Source organism: Lithobates pipiens, unplaced genomic scaffold (assembly GCF_037356315.1).
Source record: "Lithobates pipiens isolate NorthernLeopardFrog02 unplaced genomic scaffold, aLitPip1_a1.2 Scaffold_19, whole genome shotgun sequence".
In the NCBI taxonomy this organism is placed as follows: domain Eukaryota; kingdom Metazoa; phylum Chordata; class Amphibia; order Anura; family Ranidae; genus Lithobates; species Lithobates pipiens.
Window position 1 is genome coordinate 593,468,413 of NW_027507764.1, and position 24,475 is coordinate 593,492,887.

At 51.1% G+C, this 24,475-nt stretch overlaps 1 protein-coding gene across 1 annotated transcript in view; it reads right to left on the reverse strand.

The window, feature by feature from the left end:
- Positions 1-325: 325 nt before the first annotated feature.
- Positions 326-24,475, reverse strand: part of LOC143997794 (uncharacterized) — a gene marked incomplete in the record, with an annotated part of 65,783 nt that continues 41,633 nt past the window's right edge. Inside the window, 1 exon segment of the mRNA XM_077493599.1 lies at positions 326-15,818. Within this exon segment, the coding sequence (XP_077349725.1) occupies positions 12,592-15,818 (3,227 nt within the window).

Sequence of the window (24,475 nt, forward strand, 5' to 3'; positions counted from 1 at the left end):
AGATCTCGTAAATAAAATGAAAAAATATATATAAATAATAAAAATACTGTAATCCACAAAAAATTTTGCTTCTGTTTATAGTAATTCCGGTGTTGCATTTTTTTTGCTAAATTCTCGAATAAAGTGTGCCGTGCTGCTGATCAAATTCTGCCCAAACATGAGACAAGATTAGAAAACTCCATTGGCTTAGATGATATTGAAGGGGGTCACCGTCAACCTCCGGCAGTTTCAAGCAGCCAAATGATGGAAAGTGAGGCAGAAACTACTGTCCCGCCGGCCGTCACTTCTACCATACAACACTGACAAAGTGGAAGACGCACACACACACACTTAAAGAATTTATTGAATACAAAGTGATGTGAAAAACCAAAAAAAAACAATAACATTGTGTACCCCAGGACCACATGTTGAGGTAGAAGGTAACAATCCAGTAAAATAATACTACATCGGGTAAAGATAAAACACTGATAGAAAATATTTACATGTTGGCAGCAGTCAGAACTGAAGGTGAAGTGCGCACGATGCTTTCTGGATCCACAGGTCTACTCGCGTGTCATCAGAAGACGGAACAACGGAGAGAACAGCGCACGATTGGCTGCGTTCCACAGCTTGAGCAGCGTATATCGGGTGCAAAAACATCCCACCGCCTCCTGGCTACATCTATATGCCAAGTCTGTAAAGAGCTACAAGTTCCAGGACCATCTTCTACAGCAGGCTGTGAGATTATAACAATGGGGAACTGACAACTGGAACGGTCAGTGACTTACAGAGAGGATGCACATACACAAATGTGATAATGTATCTACGCACACGGGAACTCCTCCTTCCGTGAGCTAAAGGCCAAAGGTGGTGAAAGAAACGGCCATGGAAAAAACGGAAAAAGAATAACGCTCTAGACCTTGGGTTCTCAAACTTTCTGAGACCAGAGGCCCTGGTAAATTCCTCCACCTTCCATGTCCCAACACTAAAACAACAAAAGTACGGGAATGCAAAACATGTATGAGATGGGCGTCATTGTGGGGGGGGGGATGGGGGTTCTGGAGGGGTTTAGGAGATTCTGCTGCTGACTTGATGGCCCTCTAAGGAATGAGGTTTTTCTGGAGGGAGCTGGTAGGTACTGGTTGGGGGTCACTATGGAGTGATGGAGGCTCTACAGCAGGTTGGAGGACCCTGTGGAGGCTCAGGGGTCTTGGGCACTGTGGGCTTCAATAAGAGGTTAAGGGATCAACATCTGGAGAAGGGAGGCCACAGCCCAGCAGTGGGTAGTGACCCAGTAGTTGAGAACCAATGCTCTAAAGAAAACCTGTCATGACAGAAATGCCTCCCGAGTTTGTCATCTCTAAAATTATGCATAGCAAGAGTTTTACAGTCACTGCCTGCATGCTTGTTCCATGCAAAGAATTATTAAAGTCACATAAAGCTGTTTACAGTTACAACTGTGCTGTTAGTACAGTTGTACTCAACACCATTAAACCGGTAAAATATTTGCCCCCGTTTCAGTGATATTTAACGTGTCTGGCACCACCCACTCTAACAAATATGTCCTCCCATGGTCCTCTTCTTACTGCATATGCGCCCCATTTGCTCCTATGGGCAAGCCATACTCTGCAGGACAGTGAGAGATGCGCCAGGATTGTGGCTCATCTACAGGAACAAATGGGGCACACACAAGTAGTAAGAAGAGGACTAGACGGTGACTGGTTTTGGCAGGTCAGGGCCTCACAGTGAGGATCACTGAAAACAAGGGAGGAAGGTATTCTTAGCAGGCAGACTGCACTTAGCAAGTGGGGGGGAAATGAATTGTACTAAAAGGCTGTTCTTTAAAGGCTTAGTTTTGAAGCCAGTGGATTGGCATGGCAGCCAGAATTTTCAGTTCACCAGTGGCAACTCCCATCTTCTAACTATAAGTTTTCTATAGTGCAAAGCAGATAGGATTAAAATAATAATTAAAAAAAAAAATTGCATTCAGCATCATGGTATCAATGCCGGAAATGACCTTAGTGGGACCTTAGTGGGATCAGTTAGAGTTGCTGAATTGATAAGGAAGCTAACCACCAACAAAAAAAACGTTACCCTTTTCTGTCGCTATACATGGCATTACTGGAGGTTATGGCATATTGCTGGACTGCCTATTTCAGTACCATGGGACGGACTGGACGCTCTAATCTAGCAGATATAGGATGGCGGTTTAATGAAGTGATTGATGGGAATACAGGAGATAGTTGGACTGTATGAGGTTAAGAGGACAGATTGATCTTCTACAAATGACTTCCCTACTGATAAACTGACGCGGTTGGATGAACGAGGTTAGTATTTATAGATCTGATATAGGGCATACATAAAACAGTGATGTCATTCTCTGTAGGGAACTAGAAATATATATTTGTTAATGTTTAACTGACAGCACACCACTGAGCTCCACTCGTATTCTCTCCACTCACACCACCATTATTATTATTATTATTTTACCAGTGGATGATGTAGCACCAAGAACTTCTACAGTCCATCATAGAGTTCACATTACTCTGATAAGAAGAGCTTACTCTCTGATGTCCCACCACAGAGATACCATCATAGGCGTGGAGAGCACCAATATAAACCAGCTAGTATAATACACAGAGAACTATTCCCAGCAGTCTCTCCGATGCTAAGAGCACACACATCCCCTAACCCCGTTAGAAGGCGGAGATGACAGTCAGGCCAATGCTAGGAGCCCAGTTCACCCACCAGTAGAGTTTTGTGAGAAAATCAACAAAAAAAGGTAGTTAACGATATTCAAGTTAGTTACACATTCTCCTCAATTGTTGACCACTAAGGTAGGAACTAATCCCTCTTCCCCACCAAGGATGGCGCCACCAATTTAGGTTTGTTGCCAAAGGGCTGCACCTGACCCCGTTTATTTGAGAACTCGAAAGATCAAGTACAATAGAACAATGTCTGTTATCATCAAAGGCATGCCTTAAAGGTAGCATACACTGCCCATGTGCTACAAGACAGAATGTAAATAGAAACAACGCAGTATGTTCAAATAAAGCAGAACTTTATCCAAATATTTGAAAACAGGCAGGACTTTTGTTGCATTAGTGCATTCATGTGGAACCCTAGGGTTCCCTCCAGAGGTTGCTTGGGGCTCCTTGAGCAAGGAGCAATTTCTGCCTCTCAGACAAGTTGGACACCAATGATCTTTTAAAATATCTGGGGTAGATGGGGTTTTCTTCCCACTGACCGACAATGTAAGGGGCGTTCTTCCCACTGACCGACAATGTAAGGAACATTCTTCCCAGTGGCCATCACACTAAAGTACAGTGATCTGTAGATATATTATTAGCAGGGGTTCCCCAAGACCTGAAAGTTATTTCAAGGGTTCCATCATGTTAAGAGTTTGGAAAGGCTGTGGTAGAGACATACTAGGTCTAACCTGCCCGTTTAGTGTGCAATTTTAGGATTTGGCAGGATTATTGAACTCCCAAACTTGTGCAGGTGTGATATCATTAAGGTCCACCAATTGGCTCAAGATCGGAACTCAGAAGAAGACCAGCTAAATACACGCATAGCCAGGAAGGAACTGCACCACTAAAGGGAAGAATAGTTTTGCTTTAACGCCTGTGCACTGGCTAATCACTGGACCTTTATTGGTTTGGGAAAGATAGCAGGCGGAGTTCCCGATTACGTGTACACTGCGATTGGCTATACAGGATTGGTAGCACGCTCTCAGCACAGAACAGTGGAAAAGGCTGATGCATATATGTGTATGGCCCACATGAAGGCTTACCCACCATGCCACACAGCAAGGAAGAGGTTATAGATTTAATAACATTTAATGAACATTTCTAACTTGAGATTTCTGTTTGGAAACCTTTACTGCAGAAGTCTCAGGAAACAGTGAAACTAATGAAAAGGTCATATTGCAAAAGTGCCACCAAAATACTTCAGACAGAGAAGATCTGACCTAAAGTCTTAAAGTTCCCGAGGGTATTGACATTCAAGAACTTGTATATTTTAACAAACAGTAAAAGTTTTAAAATAAGCCGTCCCTGATCTCTGTACCTGCAACACTGTAAGCCCTTGTACACACGGTTGGAGAATCCGTCGGAATGTGTCCTATCGGACCGTGTCGTCGGATAATCCGACTGTGTGTGGTATGCATCGGACTGATTCCATCCGAATATCCGTCGGACCCAATTTTCCAACATGTTGGAAATATTTCCTGACCAACTGGGCCGATCGATTGGACATACTCCGATCATGTGTAGAGAATTTTTATCGGACCAAGTGCCACGCATGCTCAGATCAAATTCCTACATCAAAGCTATTGGCTACTAGCCTGAATGTAGTCCCATCGTAACGAAATTACATCATCACGTTCTGAAAGATCGGATTTTCCGACAACTTTGTCCGACCGTGTGTATGCAACAGTTTCGGACAAGATCCGACGGACAAAATCCGACGGATTTGGTTGTGGAAATCTCCGATAGTGTGTACAGGGGCTAAGACGAGGCAGTAAGAATTTAGAAGAAGTTATGTAGGCAAAGGATGCATCCATCATGCCCCCAGGTATGCAGACCATGAAGAATACACAGTCCGATATATCCACAAGTACCTTTTACCACTACTTTCCTTTATATCGGCTTTGAAAATGAACAAGCCGTTCTTATCCTTACAACCAAGGAACCCTTGAAATAATAATGTCTCAGGAAACCCCTACTAACAATTATTAGGTATATCTACACCTCACAGTACATTAGTTCACACAGTTGTAGACATAATTATAAAATAAGGAATGTGACTTTACTTATCGGTCTATATGAGAAACTTTAATGATACATGAAGTAAAACAAAAAAAAACCCACCAAGAACATTTTTGTAGTGCATCCTTTACATTGGTGGATAGTAAATGTCCACTAACATTCATGGTCATTGTAGTGTCACAACCTGACTATGGTGGTTATTGGGAGAAGAACCAGTCTTCCTATTTCAGTGGTCATTACAAGAACAACCCCTTAAAATTTTAGTGCTTAAAAGGGGAGAACTTTTCATTTTTGTGGTTATTGGGAGAAGAACGCCTTGCTATTTGGTGGTCATTGGAAGAACATCTTATTTTGGTCGTAGTTGGGAGACGAACGTCTTCAAAATTGTGGTAGTTAATAGAAGAACTTATTATTTTGGTGGACTTGGGCAGAACTTATTTAGGTTATTGGGAAAATAACTTATTTTGGGGACTTTTTTATTTTTTAGGAGGTAATTTAGAGAATGGTCGTCAATGAGAGAATAACCCCTTCACATTTTGATGCCTAATGAGATAACTTCTAAATTTTGGTGGACTTGGGCAGAACTTATTTAGGTCATCATTGCGAGACTAACTTGTCTTGGTGGTTACTAGAAGAACCACTTTTTTTTTTTTTTAGGAGGTGGCGATTTGGAGAAGAACCCCTAACAACCACTGGAGAAACTCTAGAGTTTCACGGAAACCTTGGTTGAGAAGGGCTGATTTAGTGCATCACAATTTTTTGTATTCAAATAGTACATTTTTCAAACAAAACACTGGAATAAAGAAATTAAACCATAGAAGAAAGTGGTAAAATTGAACTTTGTTTCAACAGGGCCAATTGGGGGCACCACAGAGCAGTTCATCTTCAAAACCCCCACGAGAAGCACTGAATGAAGTCATTGAAGTTGGCCCTCAGCAGCTCAGCTCCCCCTTCCTCAGATCCAGCTCTGATTTCAATAGTGATTAGAAGTCATGGCCAAGAGGGGGAACTGAGCTGCTGATTAACTGCTAGGGAGGACAGCAGGGCAAACTGAGCTGTTAATAATCTGCTCAGAAGGAGTGACAGGGAGCCCTCTGAAAGGGGACGGCAGGGTGAGCTGAGTAAAGGTCAATGCAGAAAGGAGATGGCAGGGCAAGATGAGCTTCTGGGTCACTGCTGGGGGGGCGGGGGTGGGGGGGGCTGCAACAAGTTTTGGAGGGTGGAGAGAAGAGTGAGCTGAGCTACCAAGCTTCTACAAAAAAGAAAAAGTAAAAAAGAGGAGCAGAGAAGTCACTGCTGAGCATGGGGAGCCGTACTGCAGAGAAAATGTGAATAATGTCACCGCTTTTGTTGTGAACTTGAGGATTATTTGCACCACAGTACCCACAGCTACAGAGGCCAATTTAGCGCTTAAGAAAATGTGAATATTTAAAAGATCCATAGCCTGGCCACAGGTTTACTTTAAAGGGAAAGACTAGTTTTTCAGATCTTTATGCCACTTTGATCTATTCAGTGCAAATAAAAATCTTATCACTGCATATTTGTATAGTTTGCAGTTCTGCGAGTACATGGTTGCACCCACATCCTCTCATTACATATGAAGTCAGTTTGATGGTTAGCAGTGCCACACACAGACTCCGGGCACCTCTTAGTGCTTATATTTCAGATCTGCTGAGACCGGAAACATTCTATAAGGCTGACTCTCTCTCTGCAGTCCATGTCAATCATTGTTAATCACATTCCATGACCGATGGAAGGAACATTACATACAAATCAATATATTGGAAAACAAAAACCTAAAAACAGAAAGTGTGTAAAATCTGCAAGTTTTGGGCCAAATCTATAACCTACAAGTACTTATTGTATCATAGTGTAAGAACATTTCTGTAATAAAAAAAAAAAAAAACACCAAACTTATACATAAAGAATGACAAATTTTTTAAAAAATTACATATTTCCATTCAGAAAAATTTGTGTTTCTTAAAACTGAATTCTGGACACAAAAAAAAAACAAAACTTTTATTTAAAATATAACCACAAAGAATATGAATCCACTTAGTGTGCACCAAATGCCTCTGCAGTCCAAGACATTACCCACCTTGTAACGACAATGGTGACATCATCACTGTCCTGCGTGTAGCCTGAGTAGAGCTGTGGGAGGGGCTCAACAGGCCCCACCCACTACAGGCCGCATGCAGAAAACCACAGGAGTGGGCAGAAACCAGACCAGTCACCCTGCACAAGGAGGGGGCACAGAAATGTGGGACGGGCTCAGACTCCACCCACTACAGACTGCCTGCAGAAAACTATAGGGGGGGGCGGAGACCAGACCAGTCACCCTGCACAAGGAGAGAGCGCAGAGCTGTGGGAGGGTCCCAACAGACTCCACCCACCACAGGTTGCCTGCAGAAAACTATAGGGGGGGCGGAGACCAGACCAGTCACCCTGCACAAGGATAGAGTGCAGAGCTGTGGGAGGGTCCCAGCAGACTCCACCCACCACAGGTTGCCTGCAGAAAACTATAGGGGGGGGGGCGGAGACCAGACCAGTCACCCTGCAAAAGGAGAGAGCGCAGAGCTGTGGGAGGGTGTCCCAACAGACTCCACCCACCACAGGCTGCCTGTAGAAAACGACAGGAGGGGACGGAGACCAGACCAGTCATTCTGCACAAGGAGGGAGAGTAGCAGTGAACGTCTTTATTACAGAAGTTCCTGCACAGAGGCAAGGTACAGAAGTTGTTCCATGCTGGAGGACTGCACAGATCTGCATGAAATACTCAAAGGACACCAAGGTTCAAGGAAGCATACATATGGGGAGGGGGGACTCTTGAATTCAGTCAATATTTGTATAGCACAGATTTCAGCTTTGATACAAAACTGCCTTCGGATAAAAAAAATAATAATAAAGAAAAAAAAACACAACGCCTGATATGTGGCAAGAAGCAAAATGAATGGACACCATGTGAGCTCCGCAAGACCAAGATCGTAAGTAAGGTGGAGCCATAAATAAGTGCGCCCAAAGTTTTTTCTAGCAGAAGACACTTTGCCCTGGTAGGTGGCCTTGGTGCTTCTGGAACATGCCGGATGACGAGTCTGCATGGCATTCTACCACATTGTGAACCAATTAGAGTGCAGTGTTTGGAAAACCCTGGACACTGAAGAACATGCTTTGAAAGGTGGCCTCGATTATAAAAAGGTTGGAATTACAGTTTTTGAGACATCTTACAACCAAAAAAAAAAAAAAAAAATAAAAAAAAAATTTGAATAATATCCAAAAAGGTTCTCTGGCAAACGTTCTGCTTACTTTCACTGTTCTGATACAGACCCTGCTAACCCCCAATACTGCCCTAATCCAATCTTTTCACCACTGAAACCAGGAAGTGTCCAAGCATGTATCCATTTTCTTTTTTTTTGCTAATTGGGGCCCATGAAGTCCCTTTTAGTTTCTGTGTACAGGATGAAAAAAACACTTTTATGTACCGGATCCTCCACTCCCCAGGCAGACGGGTATGGTCCCTGAATCTAGACGATGTCAGAGGACCTCAGAGCATAGGTAAGAAGAGGCTGCAGGGACTGGTTTTGCAGCACAGGAGGAACCTGCAGGAGAAGAGGATCCGGTAAGAAAAAGTGTTTTTTTTTTTTTTTTTTTATCCAGACCCCTAGACATAACCCTTGCAGTGCAGGCACAGGGGGAGATTTGTAGGTTTCCTGGAGTTCAGCTTTAAAGCTCAGGGAAATGAGACAAAATGTGCCCTTGTAATGGGGCCTCCCCGATCCTGCAAGGGTGAGGTCTAGGGAAGCGGGAATCAGGAGTAGCACATGCTTTACTCCTGCAGGCTCCTTCCTCTAAAGCCCCCATACACACTATCGTTTTTTTCTGCTGAGTTTTTCCTTCAGGTTTACCAAAACCATGTAGTGAAGGGCCGGCCTGATTGCATACAAATTGAAACTATAGCCGCGTACACACGAGCGAATTGTCCGGCGTACTTAGTTCGGCAAACAATCCGGCTGATAGTCTGGCGGACTTTCTACCGAACGGACTTGGCCACACACACGGACACACAGAAAGTCCAGCGTTTGCTAGTACAGCACGTACGACGGGACTAGAAAAAAGAAGTTCAATAGTCAGTAGCCAATAGCTTCCTTTTTTCGTACTTGCTTTGAGCATGCGTCATTCTTAGTCCGCCGTACTAGCATACTGATGAACGTATTGTCCGCTGAAACCCAAGTACGACAGGAAGATTGGAGTGCAAAAATACTTTTAATGCGCCGGACTTCACGCTGGAAAAGTCTGCTGAAGCCCACACACGATCGAATTGTCCGCTGAAATGCGTTTCGGCGGACTAAGTACGCCGGACAATCTGATCGTGTGTACGCGGCATAAGGTTTGACCTCATATTATATGGTTTTGGTAAATCTGAAGGAAAAACTCAGCAGAAAAACTGATAGTGTGTATGGGGGGGGGCTTAAGGCCCTTCACCTTTAGCTGCATTGACTCTCCAGCTTCCTTCATGCACAATACGGGGGTTACCAGCCGTGTGCACTGTACATGATGGTGAGGGATCACTCACAGGCCAGGACTGGCATGCAAGGTCTTTATATTGCCACTAGGCTTAGTCTAGTCCTTGTTTGGGGGGGGAGGGACACCGCAAAAAAAAGGTATATTTTGTCGAATTCCGAGAAAATGATAGAATAAAGCCGGCTTCACGCGGACTTCGGCTTCTATAAGAGCAGTGTATGAACAGCGAGTTTTGACAAAGCATTTGCAGAGCTTTCTTGAAGAGTTCAAAAGTAACATTCAGCTCCGGTTTGTAGATGCTGAACACAGATCCTAATTGGGAGTGCTGATTGCCACTTTAAAAAGAAGCTGCTAGAGGCTTCTAACAAACTTCTGGTTTGCTTACACACGTGGGCCATAGTTTTAGTGCGGCAAGCCGGTGCCGTTCTGTTTACCGGCTCAGGTGCATATTTTTGCCTGAAATCACACCTGAACTGGACCCGAAAATCACATAGGACACTTTTTAAAACCGCACACACGTCCAATTTGAAACTATGTGAACGGGCCTACTAGCAGCTTGCTTAAAGTGACAATCAGCATTTCCATTAGGATCTTTGTTCAATATTTACAAACTGGACGGTACTTTAAACGCTTCAATAAAGCTTGCTGAAAGCTCTGCAAATGTTTTGTCAAGGCTTGCTGGTCACCCCGCTCTTATACAAGCTGAATTCCGTGTGCAAACAGGCCAAAGCGGGACCAGGAATGTGCCTTTTGCCCATCAGATTTGCTACTAGAATGCGTCTTTTTTTCTGAAGTTGGAAGGAAGGCCTCAGCTATGTGAAAAGCCTTTCATCTACTCAGCCAATAAACGTCATCTTTATCTCGAACCAACTTTTACTTCAATGTCACAGCAGTGAATCCTTCCTCTTTTTTTTTTATCAGGAGACATTACAAAACAGGAAGCCAGCTTGGAAGAAATTATCTTTTTCCTCAAGGCCTTAATACTTTTTATTACATCTGAAGGTCGATCATACAACTTTTCATAGGTCTGTAGTGTACTTGGACATAAAACAGTAGTGTTCTGCGCCCCTCTAGTTTAAAGGCATAGTTCACTTTTTCAGGAAAAACTAAATTTTTTTAAAAAAGGCGAGCACACAGCGTACACCCTCCACCCCCCCCCCCCCCCCCCCGGTTCCTGCTCTACTTACCTCTGTGGTTGAGGAGTCAGTGCCCACACAGCCCATGTATAAAAAGAAGAAGAAAAGGCTGCACACCACGATTGTGATCCAAAATCCTTTATTGGGACATCCCACAGTGACACCACAAGGCCAGAGTGCCCGGGCGCTCTGGTCTCAACAAAGGATTTTGGATCACATTCGAGGTGTGCAGCCTATTCCTTTTATACATTGATTGTGCAGGCGAGCCGAGTCGGGCATCCACTAGCTCCATCAGGCTTCCTCATCTCACCTGGAGCGGCAAGCCTTCCTTGTCTAAAGCCCACGCAGCGGTCCTGGGATCTAAAATTCCGGCTCTCCTCTCTGCAGTGTTTCAGGGCCGGTGATGTGTCGAATAGTGTCCCCCCATCGAATAGTGCCCACCCTGTAGTGCGCTTGCGCAGTACGGAGGACAAGGAGACGCTGAACGTCTCCGAAGGTGAATGGCGCCTGCGCTGTGAGTCCAGATTCAAGCCTCACCATCCAAGTGGAGTTAGAATAAAAAATAGGTGAGTGAAGTGAGGCCGTGCCCGAAGTGTGGCGAGCGAAGCCAACCCACGAGGGGCCCTGTTACTATGAGCTACCGTATGTCCACTTGGATGGTGGGGCTTGAACCTGGACTCAGTGCGCAGGCGCCGTTCTTCTTCGGAGACTTTCGGAGTCTCCTTGTCTTCCGTACTGCGCAGTACAGGGCGGACACTATACGATGGTCGGACAGTTTTTGACAGAACACAGGATCAGAGTGATGCTCTGTGCTGGCGCTGATCAATCAGAATTGCTCTGATCCGTCCTGGATGTAGTGCACAAAGAGGGAGAAGAGCTGTGCTGGCGCTGACCAATCACAGTCGCTCTGATCCACCTTGGATGTGCTGTACAGAAAAGGGGGAGAAGAGCTGAGCTGCTGCTGACCAATCACAAACACTCTGATCCTTCCTGCATCAACTGCACAGAGAAGAGGGAGAAGAGCTGTGCTTGCACTGACCAATCACAATCACTCTGATCCCTCCTGGATCTACTGCACAGAGAAGAGGGAGAAGAGCTGAGCTGCTGCTGACCAATCACAAACACTTGGATCCTTCCTGCATCAACTGCACAGAGAAGAGGGAGAAGAGCTGTGCTTGCACTGACCAATCACAATCACTCTGATCCCTCCTGGATCTACTGCACAGAGAAGAGGAGAAGAGCTGTGCTTGCGCTGACCAATCACAATCGCTCTGATCCATTCTGGATGTGCTGTACAGATAAGAGGGAGAAGGGCTGTGCTGGCATTGACCAATCACAATCACTTGGTTCCATCCAGGAAGCGCTGCAAAGAGTAGAGTAGGGATTTCTAACCCCCAGACCGCTGCACCGGCTGTGTGAGAACTGTCAGCTCATCATCTTCAAAGTTAAGTACAGCAGGGACCAAGGTGGGAGGGTTTAGGGAGTAATGAGGGTGTACACTGTTAGCTCACTTTTGAAAAGGTGAACACTTTAAAAGGGAATATTTGGCATCCATTCAAGTGATATCATCAGCCAGGTAGTGACATCATTAGTATGTGGTGTTCAACCTCTTCCGCAACAGCTGGGGACACAGGCAAGCTGCATTCTTCTTCTACTCAGCACCCCAAATTCTGAGCAGACATGACTTAGAAAACAAATCCTCCATAAACCAGGAAGCTTGCATTTAGTCTACATATTCTACATTAGAGCAAGAAAAGGCTTTGTCTACTTTGCGGCCTTTCCCCATGTTACAGTAGACTATATCTGAAGTGTTATTTAACGAAGTGTCTGAGGAACCTAGCAAATCATTATGTACATCTTCACGTGTCAATTCTACCTTCTGCTTATACAAGACTAGGCAAAGTTTACATTTTCCCTTTTCTAGAAGTTATCCGTTAACAGTTTTTTTTTTTTTTCTTCGTCTGTACCTAAACACGTTGTTCTAGAGTCTTCTACAAAGGAAAGCAACCAGAGCTCTAGAGAGACGAGAGACATTACACCGAGTATATGATACTCTAAAATCACTGAAGTGGAATAAAAGTTTAAACACAGGTAGAAAAATGTCCAAAAAAAAAAAAAAAAAGTCAAAAACTAAAAACCGAATCCTGCTACAAAAATTAAGAGCTTCAGTATTTTACAACATGTTGTGTCTAGACAGTGACAACGTAAACTGTGCTGCCGTCATCTCCTTGGGTGGTGTACAAGATGGTGGGAGAGTCATCTTCCGCCCCGCCTGGAAGAACTTCATTGTCTTTGGAAGTTGCCTCGCCAGCTTTTCCCTCGGGCTGGGCGTTTGGCCGTTTATGTACCACCTGGTGAGAAGTTAAGTTCTCGAGGGAGTTAAACTTTTCTCCGCACTCGCTACAGTTAAAGAGTCTCTCTACAACCACCACCGGTGAATCCTCGCTGGGCTGAGGGTTCTGAGATACCGTACTGGGATCTCCGACCTTTCTTATAATAATCCCACTGTTCTGCTGCCCGCTTACAACAGCCGAAGCTGCCGTCGGTGCAACTTGCAAGGTGCCATTTGTATTGATGGAAGCAATATTTGCTATGGGTGCACCAACAGGATGGGCGCTACCAATGCCCAAGCCACCGTTCAATGTGAGGATAGTAGAATTGCCAATATTTAATGCTCCTTTATTATTGATATTGTTGGAGTTGCTGGCAAGTGTGACGGAAGAATTGTTCCCTAGACTCATGGGCCCATCTACGGTGATGAATGTTGTATTGGCAAGTCCATTGACATTAACAGGGCTGAAGGACAACTTTCCACCCATGGCCACAGGGCCAACATTTCCAGAAACCATACCACCGTTAACAGTGACCACTGTAGCATTCCCTATACCAGAAGGTACAGAATCCTTGGAAGGTACTGCAGATCCAGTAAGGATAAGACCAGAATTGGCATCCACAAAAAGCGGGAATGACTGTCCTACTGGTTGGTTCCCAGCAGCTGTCACGGGAACAGCTTTAAGAGTACCACCATTAACCTTTTGAAGGTTAGCATTATTTATACTCAAAGTTCCTGCAACACTGCCAGGCTGGTTAACGTTGACCGTTATGGATTTTGCCTGTCCATGGGGAACGGGTACTGCAAGTCTATTAGCCTGACCAATTACAGGCCTCATGGTCACCTGGCCTAACTTAGAATGAACATTCTGAGGTGCAACGTTGAGGGGAACACTGTTTGGCTGTACAAAACGGGGGTTCTTGCCTACTGGCATTCTGTTGGTGTGGTTCACCCCAGAAATTTGGTTATCAGAAATATTCACTGGAGTTGCTAGCATTATCCCTGAACTTCCAACGGTGACAGGAAAGGTCAACATGATGCTTTGATTTCCATTGACTGGCAGTGGTTGGTTGCTAAGGTTTGTGCCACCAGTGACAATGATCGGGGAAGGTTGCTGCATATGAACTTTATTAACCATAACTGGGGTGCCCTGCTGCACTCCTTGCGGTTGGACTTTGGGGGCCAAGGGTGGAGGCTCACCAGCAGCTTTGGGGTTTTTAATTGGAGGAGTTCCAGAGGTGGAACTTTGCGATTCATCTGTAGACATCTTGGTTTGCAACGTCTGAGGGACAGCCCCCTCTGGATCTTTGTCATCAATAATAATTATGGTATTGGAGTCATTTTTTACTTCCCTTTTCCCACGGATTATAGGCGGGTTAAATATTCCAGAAGTCCGGATGCTGCTGATGGTGATCGGAGCTAGAGAGCGCTTATCTTCTCTAGCATCCTGAAGTTCCGTATTCTTGGAATCCTGATCGTCACTAACCACAATCGGCTCTGAAGGAAGACTTTCTGACTTGGAAGTAGGAGGTGTTCCACAAGCAGTTCCGGGGTTGTTTGCACTCGTCACTATGGATGATGCTGGTTTTCCTTCATCGCAATCAACAATAATTACAGTGGGACTTGCTCTTTTAGGAGGCAGCACACCATCTGATGCCTGTTGGGAGGCTGGTCGTTTACTTCCCACACTTTCTCCAGTGGTTGCCCGACCAGTTTCCTGACTCATTGTTGATGAGGGCTGGGCATTTTTGGGAGCATAGTTACCGCTAGGACCTAGAGAGGGACTCCTATTAAAAGTCACTTCGCTGGGCCTTGGCTGCCCGGTGTGACCAGTTGGCGGTGTGACAGACTGTACCACTTTGACGATTTTACCTCCTATTATGGAGCATTGCAAATTGTCTGGCCTTTTGTTGATATTTTGAGAAACAGTTCCTCTGGTGGCATCACTGCTTGTCACAATCTGGGTTGGGGGTCTATTTCTCTGGTCAATTACAGTATTTGAGCTGGTATTGGCCATTTGGTAAGTGGGTCTAGTTCTGTGGTCAGTTATGGTATTTGGGCTGCTAGTAGCCATTTGGTACGTGGGTCTAGTTCTGTGGTCAGTTATAGTATTTGGGCTGGTATTAACCATTTGGTAAGTGGGTCTACTTCTCTGGTCAGTTATAGTATTTGGGCTGTTATTAGCCATCTGGTAAATGGGTCTACTTCTCTGGTCAGTTAAAGCATTTGAGCAATTTATAGCCATCTGATTAGCGAGTCTATTTCTCTGTTCAGTTATAGCATTTGGGCTGTTATTGGCCATCTGGTTTGGAGGTCTACTTCTCTGGTCAATGAAAGCATTTGGGCTGTTTGCCATCTGGTTTTGAGGTCTGTTCCTCTGGTCAGCTAAAGCATTTGGGCTGTTGTTAGCCATGTGGTTTGGAGGTCTGCTTCTCTGGTCAGTCATAGCATTTGTGGTGTTGGCAATCTGGTTAGCGGATCTACTTCTCTGTTCATTTACGGTATTTGGGCTGTTATTAGTAGCCAGCATTGGCATTGTTTCCAGAGCGGCAAGAGGAGACATGGATTGTGACTTCCTATGATTGCTCCCCATGTTTGCTGACATAGATCCATACTTGCCACTTTGGTTTGGCCCGTGTAAATTTGCAGTCGCCGTGTTGCCTCCATGAATGCCGTGTCCTGGTGGAAGCTCTGGCTTTCCATGCAAAACGTTGGGGGACCTTGGATCTCCTGGCCTACGATAGCCAGCAAATTGTGGGGACAACTGGATCATTGCCGGGTTCCCTTGAACATTCATCGGCGGAGTCCCATGTCTAAGAGGATGGCGCACATTGGAAAAAGCTGCTGGATTTGTACCAGCATTGAAATAGGGGTTTGGAGGTGATGCATAACGGTTTGTTTCCATAGCCCCAGGGACACCGTGTTGCAGCCGCCTTTGTTCCCACTGAAAGCTTGCTGCGCACTGATTATTGCAGAATGTTCCACAACCGGGGCAAGGCCCCATCGGGTTTCTCCTTTCCTGGAATGGGCCTTCACGAGCATTAATGTATTGTTCCTTCCGGTTTCGGTTCTCATGCTCCGGAGCTTGTAGAGAAAAGAAAAAAGATTTAGGATTAGCACACAAAAAAAATGAAGATGCATTTAAGACTTCATATGAGTTGGTGACACCATGAAGAGTAATAGTAATGCCAACAACAGTGCTTACAATTGAGGAATCACAAAAACTCTGCAAAAGAGGAATATATGTTGTGAGCTATGGACCATAAGGTGGTAGAGCCCTGTCTACAATAGCATACAGTCAACAGCAAATGGGGAAACAAGACAAAAAAGGTAAGGCTCGTTTTATGCAAAGACAAGCTATGCTTGATTAAAAAACATAATGGTCAACCCAACACTTGAAAAATGTTGGCTGCTGGTCAACTCAATGACCAAAAACGGCTTATTCTATCTCTCGGACTCCTGTAGTGAGGTCTCTGCAGTTGCGTTCATGGGTCTGTACAACAGCTGCAGCATTTATTTTTTTTAGGGAGCAAATTCTTCATGACCGTTGTTGGTATAAACTATGGAGGAATGAAAGAGGAGTGCGTCTATCCCAAGCTAAGGAGATCACATTACTGGGGAGGGGTTCTGTGGTCCTGGGAGATAACGAGGAACACAAGGGAGGGGTTCTGTGGTCCTGGGAGATAACGAGGAACACAAGGGAGGGGTTCTGTGGTCCTGGGAGATAACGAGGAACACAAGGGAGGGGTTCCATGGTCCTGGGAGATAACGAGGAACAAAAGGGGAGGGGTTCTGTGGTCCTCAGCAAAAACTGAATTTAATATTATTATTTGAGACCGATATCAATTTGAAACTTTCCTAGAAAATCTATTTGACCACCCATTGAAAATTGAATAGGCCCATTTGCAGCCAAAACAGCCAATGCCCTGTCCATACATGGACTCCACTAAACCTCTGAAAGGTATTGCTGTGGTATCTGGAACCACGCCATCGGTAGCAGGTCCTTTAAGTCCTGTAAGTGGGGCCCTCCATGGATCGGACTCGTCTTTCCAGCACATCCCACAGATGCTCGAATTGGATTGAGATCCGGGAAGAACTTGGAGGCCAAGTGTTGGAAGATAAGTGTGACATCGAATTCAAACCTCTCTTCAACAGTTCCAAAATAAGGTTTCCTAATACGCAAAACTAGGCCTCTTTGGGTCACAGTGACCTGTAGCCACAGGACGTAGCTTAAGCAAAACCATATATTGTCAAAATAAGAAAAGAAGAAAAAGAAGAAAGAGTTAGAATAAAGTAGGCCAAAGCTACTAGCCAATTTGTATAATAGTTAAAGCAAAACAAAGTCCATCACACTTTTCTCACAAGTCAACACCTCCAACTCGTGTTCCTCAAGCCCTTCTTAAACCAGCCTCCCCCCCTCCATCACTGTGCCTCCCCCTCCATCACTGAGTCTCCCCCCCTCACCTCCATCACTGTGCCTCCCCCTCCATCACTGAACCTCCCCCCTCCATCACTGAGTCTCCCCCCCTCACCTTCATCACCGTGCCTCCCCCCTCCATCACTGAGTCTCCCCCCCCTCACCTCCATCACTGTGCCTCCCCCTCCATCACTGAGTCTCCCCCCCCTCACCTCCATCACTGAGCCTCCCCCCTCCATCACTGAGCCTCCCCCCCTCACCTCCATCACTGAGCCTTCCCCCCCTCACCTCCATCACTGAGCCTTCCCCCCCCTCACCTCCATCACTGAGCCTTCCCCCCCCTCACCTCCATCACTGAGCCTCCCCCCTCCATCACTGAGCCTTCCCCCCCTCACCTCCATCACTGAGCCTTCCCCCCCCCTCACCTCCATCACTGAGCCTTCCCCCCCCTCACCTCCATCACTGAGCCTTCCCCCCCCTCACCTCCATCACTGAGCCTTCCCCCCCCCCCCCTCACCTCCATCACTGAGCCTTCCCCCCCCCCCTCACCTCCATCACTGAGCCTTCCCCCCCCCTCACCTCCATCACTGAGCCTTCCCCCCCCCCTCACCTCCATCACTGAGCCTTCCCCCCCCCCTCACCTCCATCACTGAGCCTTCCCCCCCCCTCACCTCCATCACTGAGCCTTCCCCCCCCTCACCTCCATCACTGAGCCTTCCCCCCCCTCACCTCCATCACTGAGCCTTCCCCCCCTCACCTCCATCACTGAGCCTTCCCCCCCCTCACCTCCATCACTGAGCCTTCCCCCCCCCTCACCTCCATCACTGAGCCTTCCCCCCCCCTCACCTCCATCACTGAGCCTTCCCCCCCCTCACCTCCATCACTGAGCCTTCCCCCCCCTCACCTCCATCACTGAGCCTTCCCCCCCTCACCTCCATCACTGAGCCTTCCCCCCCCTCACCTCCATCACTGAGCCTTCCCCCCCCTCACCTCCATCACTGAGCCTCCCCCCTCCATCACTGAGCCTTCCCCCCCTCACCTCCATCACTGAGCCTTCCCCCCCCCTCACCTCCATCACTGAGCCTTCCCCCCCCTCACCTCCATCACTGAGCCTTCCCCCCCCTCACCTCCATCACTGAGCCTTCCCCCCCTCACCTCCATCACTGAGCCTCCCCCCTCCATCACTGAGCCTTCCCCCCCTCACCTCCATCACTGAGCCTTCCCCCCCCCTCACCTCCATCACTGAGCCTTCCCCCCCCTCACCTCCATCACTGAGCCTTCCCCCCCTCACCTCCATCACTGAGCCTCCCCCCTCCATCACTGAGCCTCCCCCCTCACCTCCATCACTGAGCCTTCCCCCCCTCACCTCCATCACTGAGCCTTCCCCCCCCTCACCTCCATCACTGAGCCTTCCCCCCCTCACCTCCATCACTGAGCCTCCCCCCTCCATCACTGAGCCTTCCCCCCCTCACCTCCATCACTGAGCCTTCCCCCCCCCTCACCTCCATCACTGAGCCTTCCCCCCCCTCACCTCCATCACTGAGCCTCCCCCCTCCATCACTGAGCCTCCCCCCCTCACCTCCATCACTGAGCCTTCCCCCCCTCACCTCCATCACTGAGCCTTCCCCCCCCTCACCTCCATCACTGAGCCTTCCCCCCCTCACCTCCATCACTGAGCCTCCCCCCTCCATCACTGAGCCTTCCCCCCCTCACCTCCATCACTGAGCCTTCCCCCCCCTCACCTCCATCACTGAGCCTTCCCCCCCCTCACCTCCATCACTGAGCCTTCCCCCCCCTCACCTCCATCACTGAGCCTTCCCCCCCCCTCACCTCCATCACTGAGCCTTCCCCCCCCCCTCACCTCCATCACTGAGCCTTCCCCCCCCCTCACCTCCATCACTGAGCCTTCCCCCCCCCCCCCTCACCTCCATCACTGAGCCTTCCCCCCCCCCCCTCACCTCCATCACTGAGCCTTCCCCCCCCCCCCTCACCTCCATCACTGAGCCTTCCCCCCCCCCTCACCTCCATCACTGAGCCTTCCCCCCCCCTCACCTCCATCACTGAGCCTTCCCCCCCTCACCTCCATCACTGAGCCTTCCCCCCCTCACCTCCATCACTGAGTCTCCCCCCCCTCACCTCCATTCACTGAGTCTCCCCCCCCTCACCTCCATCACTGAGCCTTCCCCCCCCCCCTCACCTCCATCACTGAGCCTTCCCCCCCCTCACCTCCATCACTGAGCCTTCCCCCCCCTCACCTCCATCACTGAGCCTTCCCCCCCTCACCTCCATCACTGAGCCTCCCCCCTCACCTCCATCACTGAGTCTCCCCCCCCCTCACCTCCATCACTGAGCCTTCCCCCCCCTCACCTCCATCACTGAGCCTTCCCCCCCTCACCTCCATCACTGAGCCTTCCCCCCCCTCACCTCCATCACTGAGCCTTCCCCCCCCTCACCTCCATCACTGAGCCTTCCCCCCCTCACCTCCATCACTGAGCCTTCCCCCCCCTCACCTCCATCACTGAGCCTTCCCCCCCCTCACCTCCATCACTGAGCCTTCCCCCCCTCACCTCCATCACTGAGCCTCCCCCCTCCATCACTGAGCCTTCCCCCCCTCACCTCCATCACTGAGCCTTCCCCCCCCCTCACCTCCATCACTGAGCCTTCCCCCCCCTCACCTCCATCACTGAGCCTTCCCCCCCCTCACCTCCATCACTGAGCCTCCCCCCTCCATCACTGAGCCTTCCCCCCCTCACCTCCATCACTGAGCCTTCCCCCCCCCCTCACCTCCATCACTGAGCCTTCCCCCCCCTCACCTCCATCACTGAGCCTTCCCCCCCCTCACCTCCATCACTGAGCCTCCCCCCTCCATCACTGAGCCTCCCCCCCTCACCTCCATCACTGAGCCTTCCCCCCCTCACCTCCATCACTGAGCCTTCCCCCCCCTCACCTCCATCACTGAGCCTTCCCCCCCTCACCTCCATCACTGAGCCTCCCCCCTCCATCACTGAGCCTTCCCCCCCTCACCTCCATCACTGAGCCTTCCCCCCCCCTCACCTCCATCACTGAGCCTTCCCCCCCCTCACCTCCATCACTGAGCCTTCCCCCCCCTCACCTCCATCACTGAGCCTTCCCCCCCCCCTCACCTCCATCACTGAGCCTTCCCCCCCCCTCACCTCCATCACTGAGCCTTCCCCCCCCCTCACCTCCATCACTGAGCCTTCCCCCCCCCTCACCTCCATCACTGAGCCTTCCCCCCCCCCTCACCTCCATCACTGAGCCTTCCCCCCCCCCCTCACCTCCATCACTGAGCCTTCCCCCCCCTCACCTCCATCACTGAGTCTTCCCCCCCCTCACCTCCATCACTGAGCCTTCCCCCCCTCACCTCCATCACTGAGCCTTCCCCCCCTCACCTCCATCACTGAGCCTTCCCCCCCCTCACCTCCATCACTGAGCCTTCCCCCCCCTCACCTCCATCACTGAGCCTTCCCCCCCCCTCACCTCCATCACTGAGCCTTCCCCCCCCTCACCTCCATCACTGAGCCTTCCCCCCCTCACCTCCATCACTGAGTCTTCCCCCCCTCACCTCCATCACTGAGTCTCCCCCCCCCTCACCTCCATTCACTGAGTCTCCCCCCCCTCACCTCCATCACTGAGCCTTCCCCCCCCCTCACCTCCATCACTGAGCCTTCCCCCCCTCACCTCCATCACTGAGCCTTCCCCCCCCTCACCTCCATCACTGAGCCTTCCCCCCCCTCACCTCCATCACTGAGCCTTCCCCCCCTCACCTCCATCACTGAGCCTCCCCCCTCACCTCCATCACTGAGTCTCCCCCCCCCTCACCTCCATCACTGAGCCTTCCCCCCCTCACCTCCATCACTGAGTCTCCCCCCCCCCTCACCTCCATCACTGAGTCTCCCCCCCCCCTCACCTCCATCACTGAGTCTCCCCCCCCCTCACCTCCATCACTGAGCCTTCCCCCCCCTCACCTCCATCACTGAGCCTTCCCCCCCCCTCACCTCCATCACTGAGTCTCCCCCCCCCTCACCTCCATTCACTGAGTCTCCCCCCCCCTCACCTCCATTCACTGAGTCTCCCCCCCCCTCACCTCCATCGCTGAGCCCCCCCCCTCACCTCCATCGCTGAGCCTCCCCCCCTCACCTCCATCACTGAGCCTTCCCTCCCTCACCTCCATCACTGAGCCTCCCCCCCCCTCACCTCCATCACTGAGCCTTCCCCCCCCCTCACCTCCATCACTGAGCCTTCCCCCCCCTCACCTCCATCACTGAGCCTTCCCCCCCTCACCTCCATCACTGAGCCTTCCCCCCCCTCACCTCCATCACTGAGCCTTCCCCCCCCCCTCACCTCCATCACTGAGCCTTCCCCCCCCTCACCTCCATCACTGAGCCTTCCCCCCCCCTCACCTCCATCACTGAGCCTTCCCCCCCTCACCTCCATCACTGAGCCTTCCCCCCCCTCACCTCCATCACTGAGCCTTCCCCCCCTCACCTCCATCACTGAGCCTTCCCCCCCCTCACCTCCATCACTGAGCCTTCCCCCCCCTCACCTCCATCACTGAGCCTTCCCCCCCTCACCTCCATCACTGAGCCTTCCCCCCCCTCACCTCCATCACTGAGCCTCCCCCCTCCATCACTGAGCCTTCCCCCCCTCACCTCCATCACTGAGCCTTCCCCCCCCCTCACCTCCATCACTGAGCCTTCCCCCCCCCTCACCTCCATCACTGAGCCTTCCCCCCCCTCACCTCCATCACTGAGCCTCCCCCCTCCATCACTGAGCCTCCCCCCCTCACCTCCATCACTGAGCCTTCCCCCCTCACCTCCATCACTGAGCCTTCCCCCCCCTCACCTCCATCACTGAGCCTTCACCCCCTCACCTCCATCACTGAGCCTCCCCCCTCCATCACTGAGCCTTCCCCCCCTCACCTCCATCACTGAGCCTTCCCCCCCCCCTCACCTCCATCACTGAGCCTTCCCCCCCCTCACCTCCATCACTGAGCCTTCCCCCCCCTCACCTCCATCACTGAGCCTTCCCCCCCCTCACCTCCATCACTGAGCCTTCCCCCCCCCCCTCACCTCCATCACTGAGCCTTCCCCCCCCCTCACCTCCATCACTGAGCCTTCCCCCCCCCTCACTGAGCCTTCCCCCCCCCCTCACCTCCATCACTGAGCCTTCCCCCCCCCTCACCTCCATCACTGAGCCTTCCCCCCCTCACCTCCATCACTGAGCCTTCCCCCCCTCACCTCCATCACTGAGCCTTCCCCCCCTCACCTCCATCACTGAGCCTTCCCCCCCCCCTCACCTCCATCACTGAGCCTTCCCCCCCTCACCTCCATCACTGAGCCTTCCCCCCCCTCACCTCCATCACTGAGCCTTCCCCCCCCTCACCTCCATCACTGAGCCTTCCCCCCCTCACCTCCATCACTGAGCCTTCCCCCCCTCACCTCCATCACTGAGCCTTCCCCCCCTCACCTCCATCACTGAGCCTTCCCCCCCCCTCACCTCCATCACTGAGCCTTCCCCCCCCTCACCTCCATCACTGAGCCTTCCCCCCCTCACCTCCATCACTGAGCCTTCCCCCCCTCACCTCCATCACTGAGTCTCCCCCCCCCTCACCTCCATTCACTGAGTCTCCCCCCCCTCACCTCCATCACTGAGCCTTCCCCCCCCCTCACCTCCATCACTGAGCCTTCCCCCCCCTCACCTCCATCACTGAGCCTTCCCCCCCTCACCTCCATCACTGAGCCTTCCCCCCCTCACCTCCATCACTGAGCCTCCCCCCTCACCTCCATCACTGAGTCTCCCCCCCCCTCACCTCCATCACTGAGCCTTCCCCCCTCACCTCCATCACTGAGTCTCCCCCCCCCCCCTCACCTCCATCACTGAGTCTCCCCCCCCCCCTCACCTCCATCACTGAGCCTTCCCCCCCCCTCACCTCCATCACTGAGTCTCCCCCCCCCTCACCTCCATTCACTGAGTCTCCCCCCCCCCCTCACCTCCATTCACTGAGTCTCCCCCCCCCTCACCTCCATCGCTGAGCCCCCCCCCTCACCTCCATCGCTGAGCCTCCCCCCCTCACCTCCATCACTGAGCCTTCCCTCCCTCACCTCCATCACTGAGCCTCCCCCCCCCTCACCTCCATCACTGAGCCTTCCCCCCCCCCCCTCACCTCCATCACTGAGCCTTCCCCCCCCCCCTCACCTCCATCACTGAGCCTTCCCCCCCCTCACCTCCATCACTGAGCCTTCCCCCCCTCAACCCCATCACTGAGCCTTCCCCCCCCCTCACCTCCATCACTGAGCCTTCCCCCCCCCTCACCTCCATCACTGAGCCTCCCCCCTCCATCACTGAGCCTTCCCCCCCTCACCTCCATCACTGAGCCTTCCCCCCCCCTCACCTCCATCACTGAGCCTTCCCCCCCCTCACCTCCATCACTGAGCCTTCCCCCCCCTCACCTCCATCACTGAGCCTCCCCCCTCCATCACTGAGCCTTCCCCCCCCCTCACCTCCATCACTGAGCCTTCCCCCCCCTCACCTCCATCACTGAGCCTTCCCCCCCCTCACCTCCATCACTGAGCCTCCCCCCTCCTCACCTCCATCACTGAGCCTCCCCCCTCCATCACTGAGCCTCCCCCCCTCACCTCCATCACTGAGCCTTCCCCCCCTCACCTCCATCACTGAGCCTTCCCCCCCCTCACCTCCATCACTGAGCCTTCCCCCCCTCACCTCCATCACTGAGCCTCCCCCCTCCATCACTGAGCCTTCCCCCCTCACCTCCATCACTGAGCCTTCCCCCCCCTCACCTCCATCACTGAGCCTTCCCCCCCTCACCTCCATCACTGAGCCTTCCCCCCCCTCACCTCCATCACTGAGTCTCCCCCCCCTCACCTCCATCACTGAGCCTTCCCCCCCTCACCTCCATCACTGAGTCTCCCCCCCCTCACCTCCATTCACTGAGTCTCCCCCCCCCTCACCTCCATTCACTGAGTCTCCCCCCCCTCACCTCCATCACTGAGCCTTCCCCCCCCTCACCTCCATCACTGAGCCTTCCCCCCCTCACCTCCATCACTGAGCCTTCCCCCCCTCACCTCCATCACTGAGCCTTCCCCCCTCACCTCCATCACTGAGCCTCCCCCCTCACCTCCATCACTGAGTCTCCCCCCCCCTCACCTCCATCACTGAGCCTTCCCCCCCTCACCTCCATCACTGAGTCTCCCCCCCCCTCACCTCCATCACTGAGTCTCCCCCCCCCCTCACCTCCATCACTGAGTCTCCCCCCCCCTCACCTCCATCACTGAGCCTTCCCCCC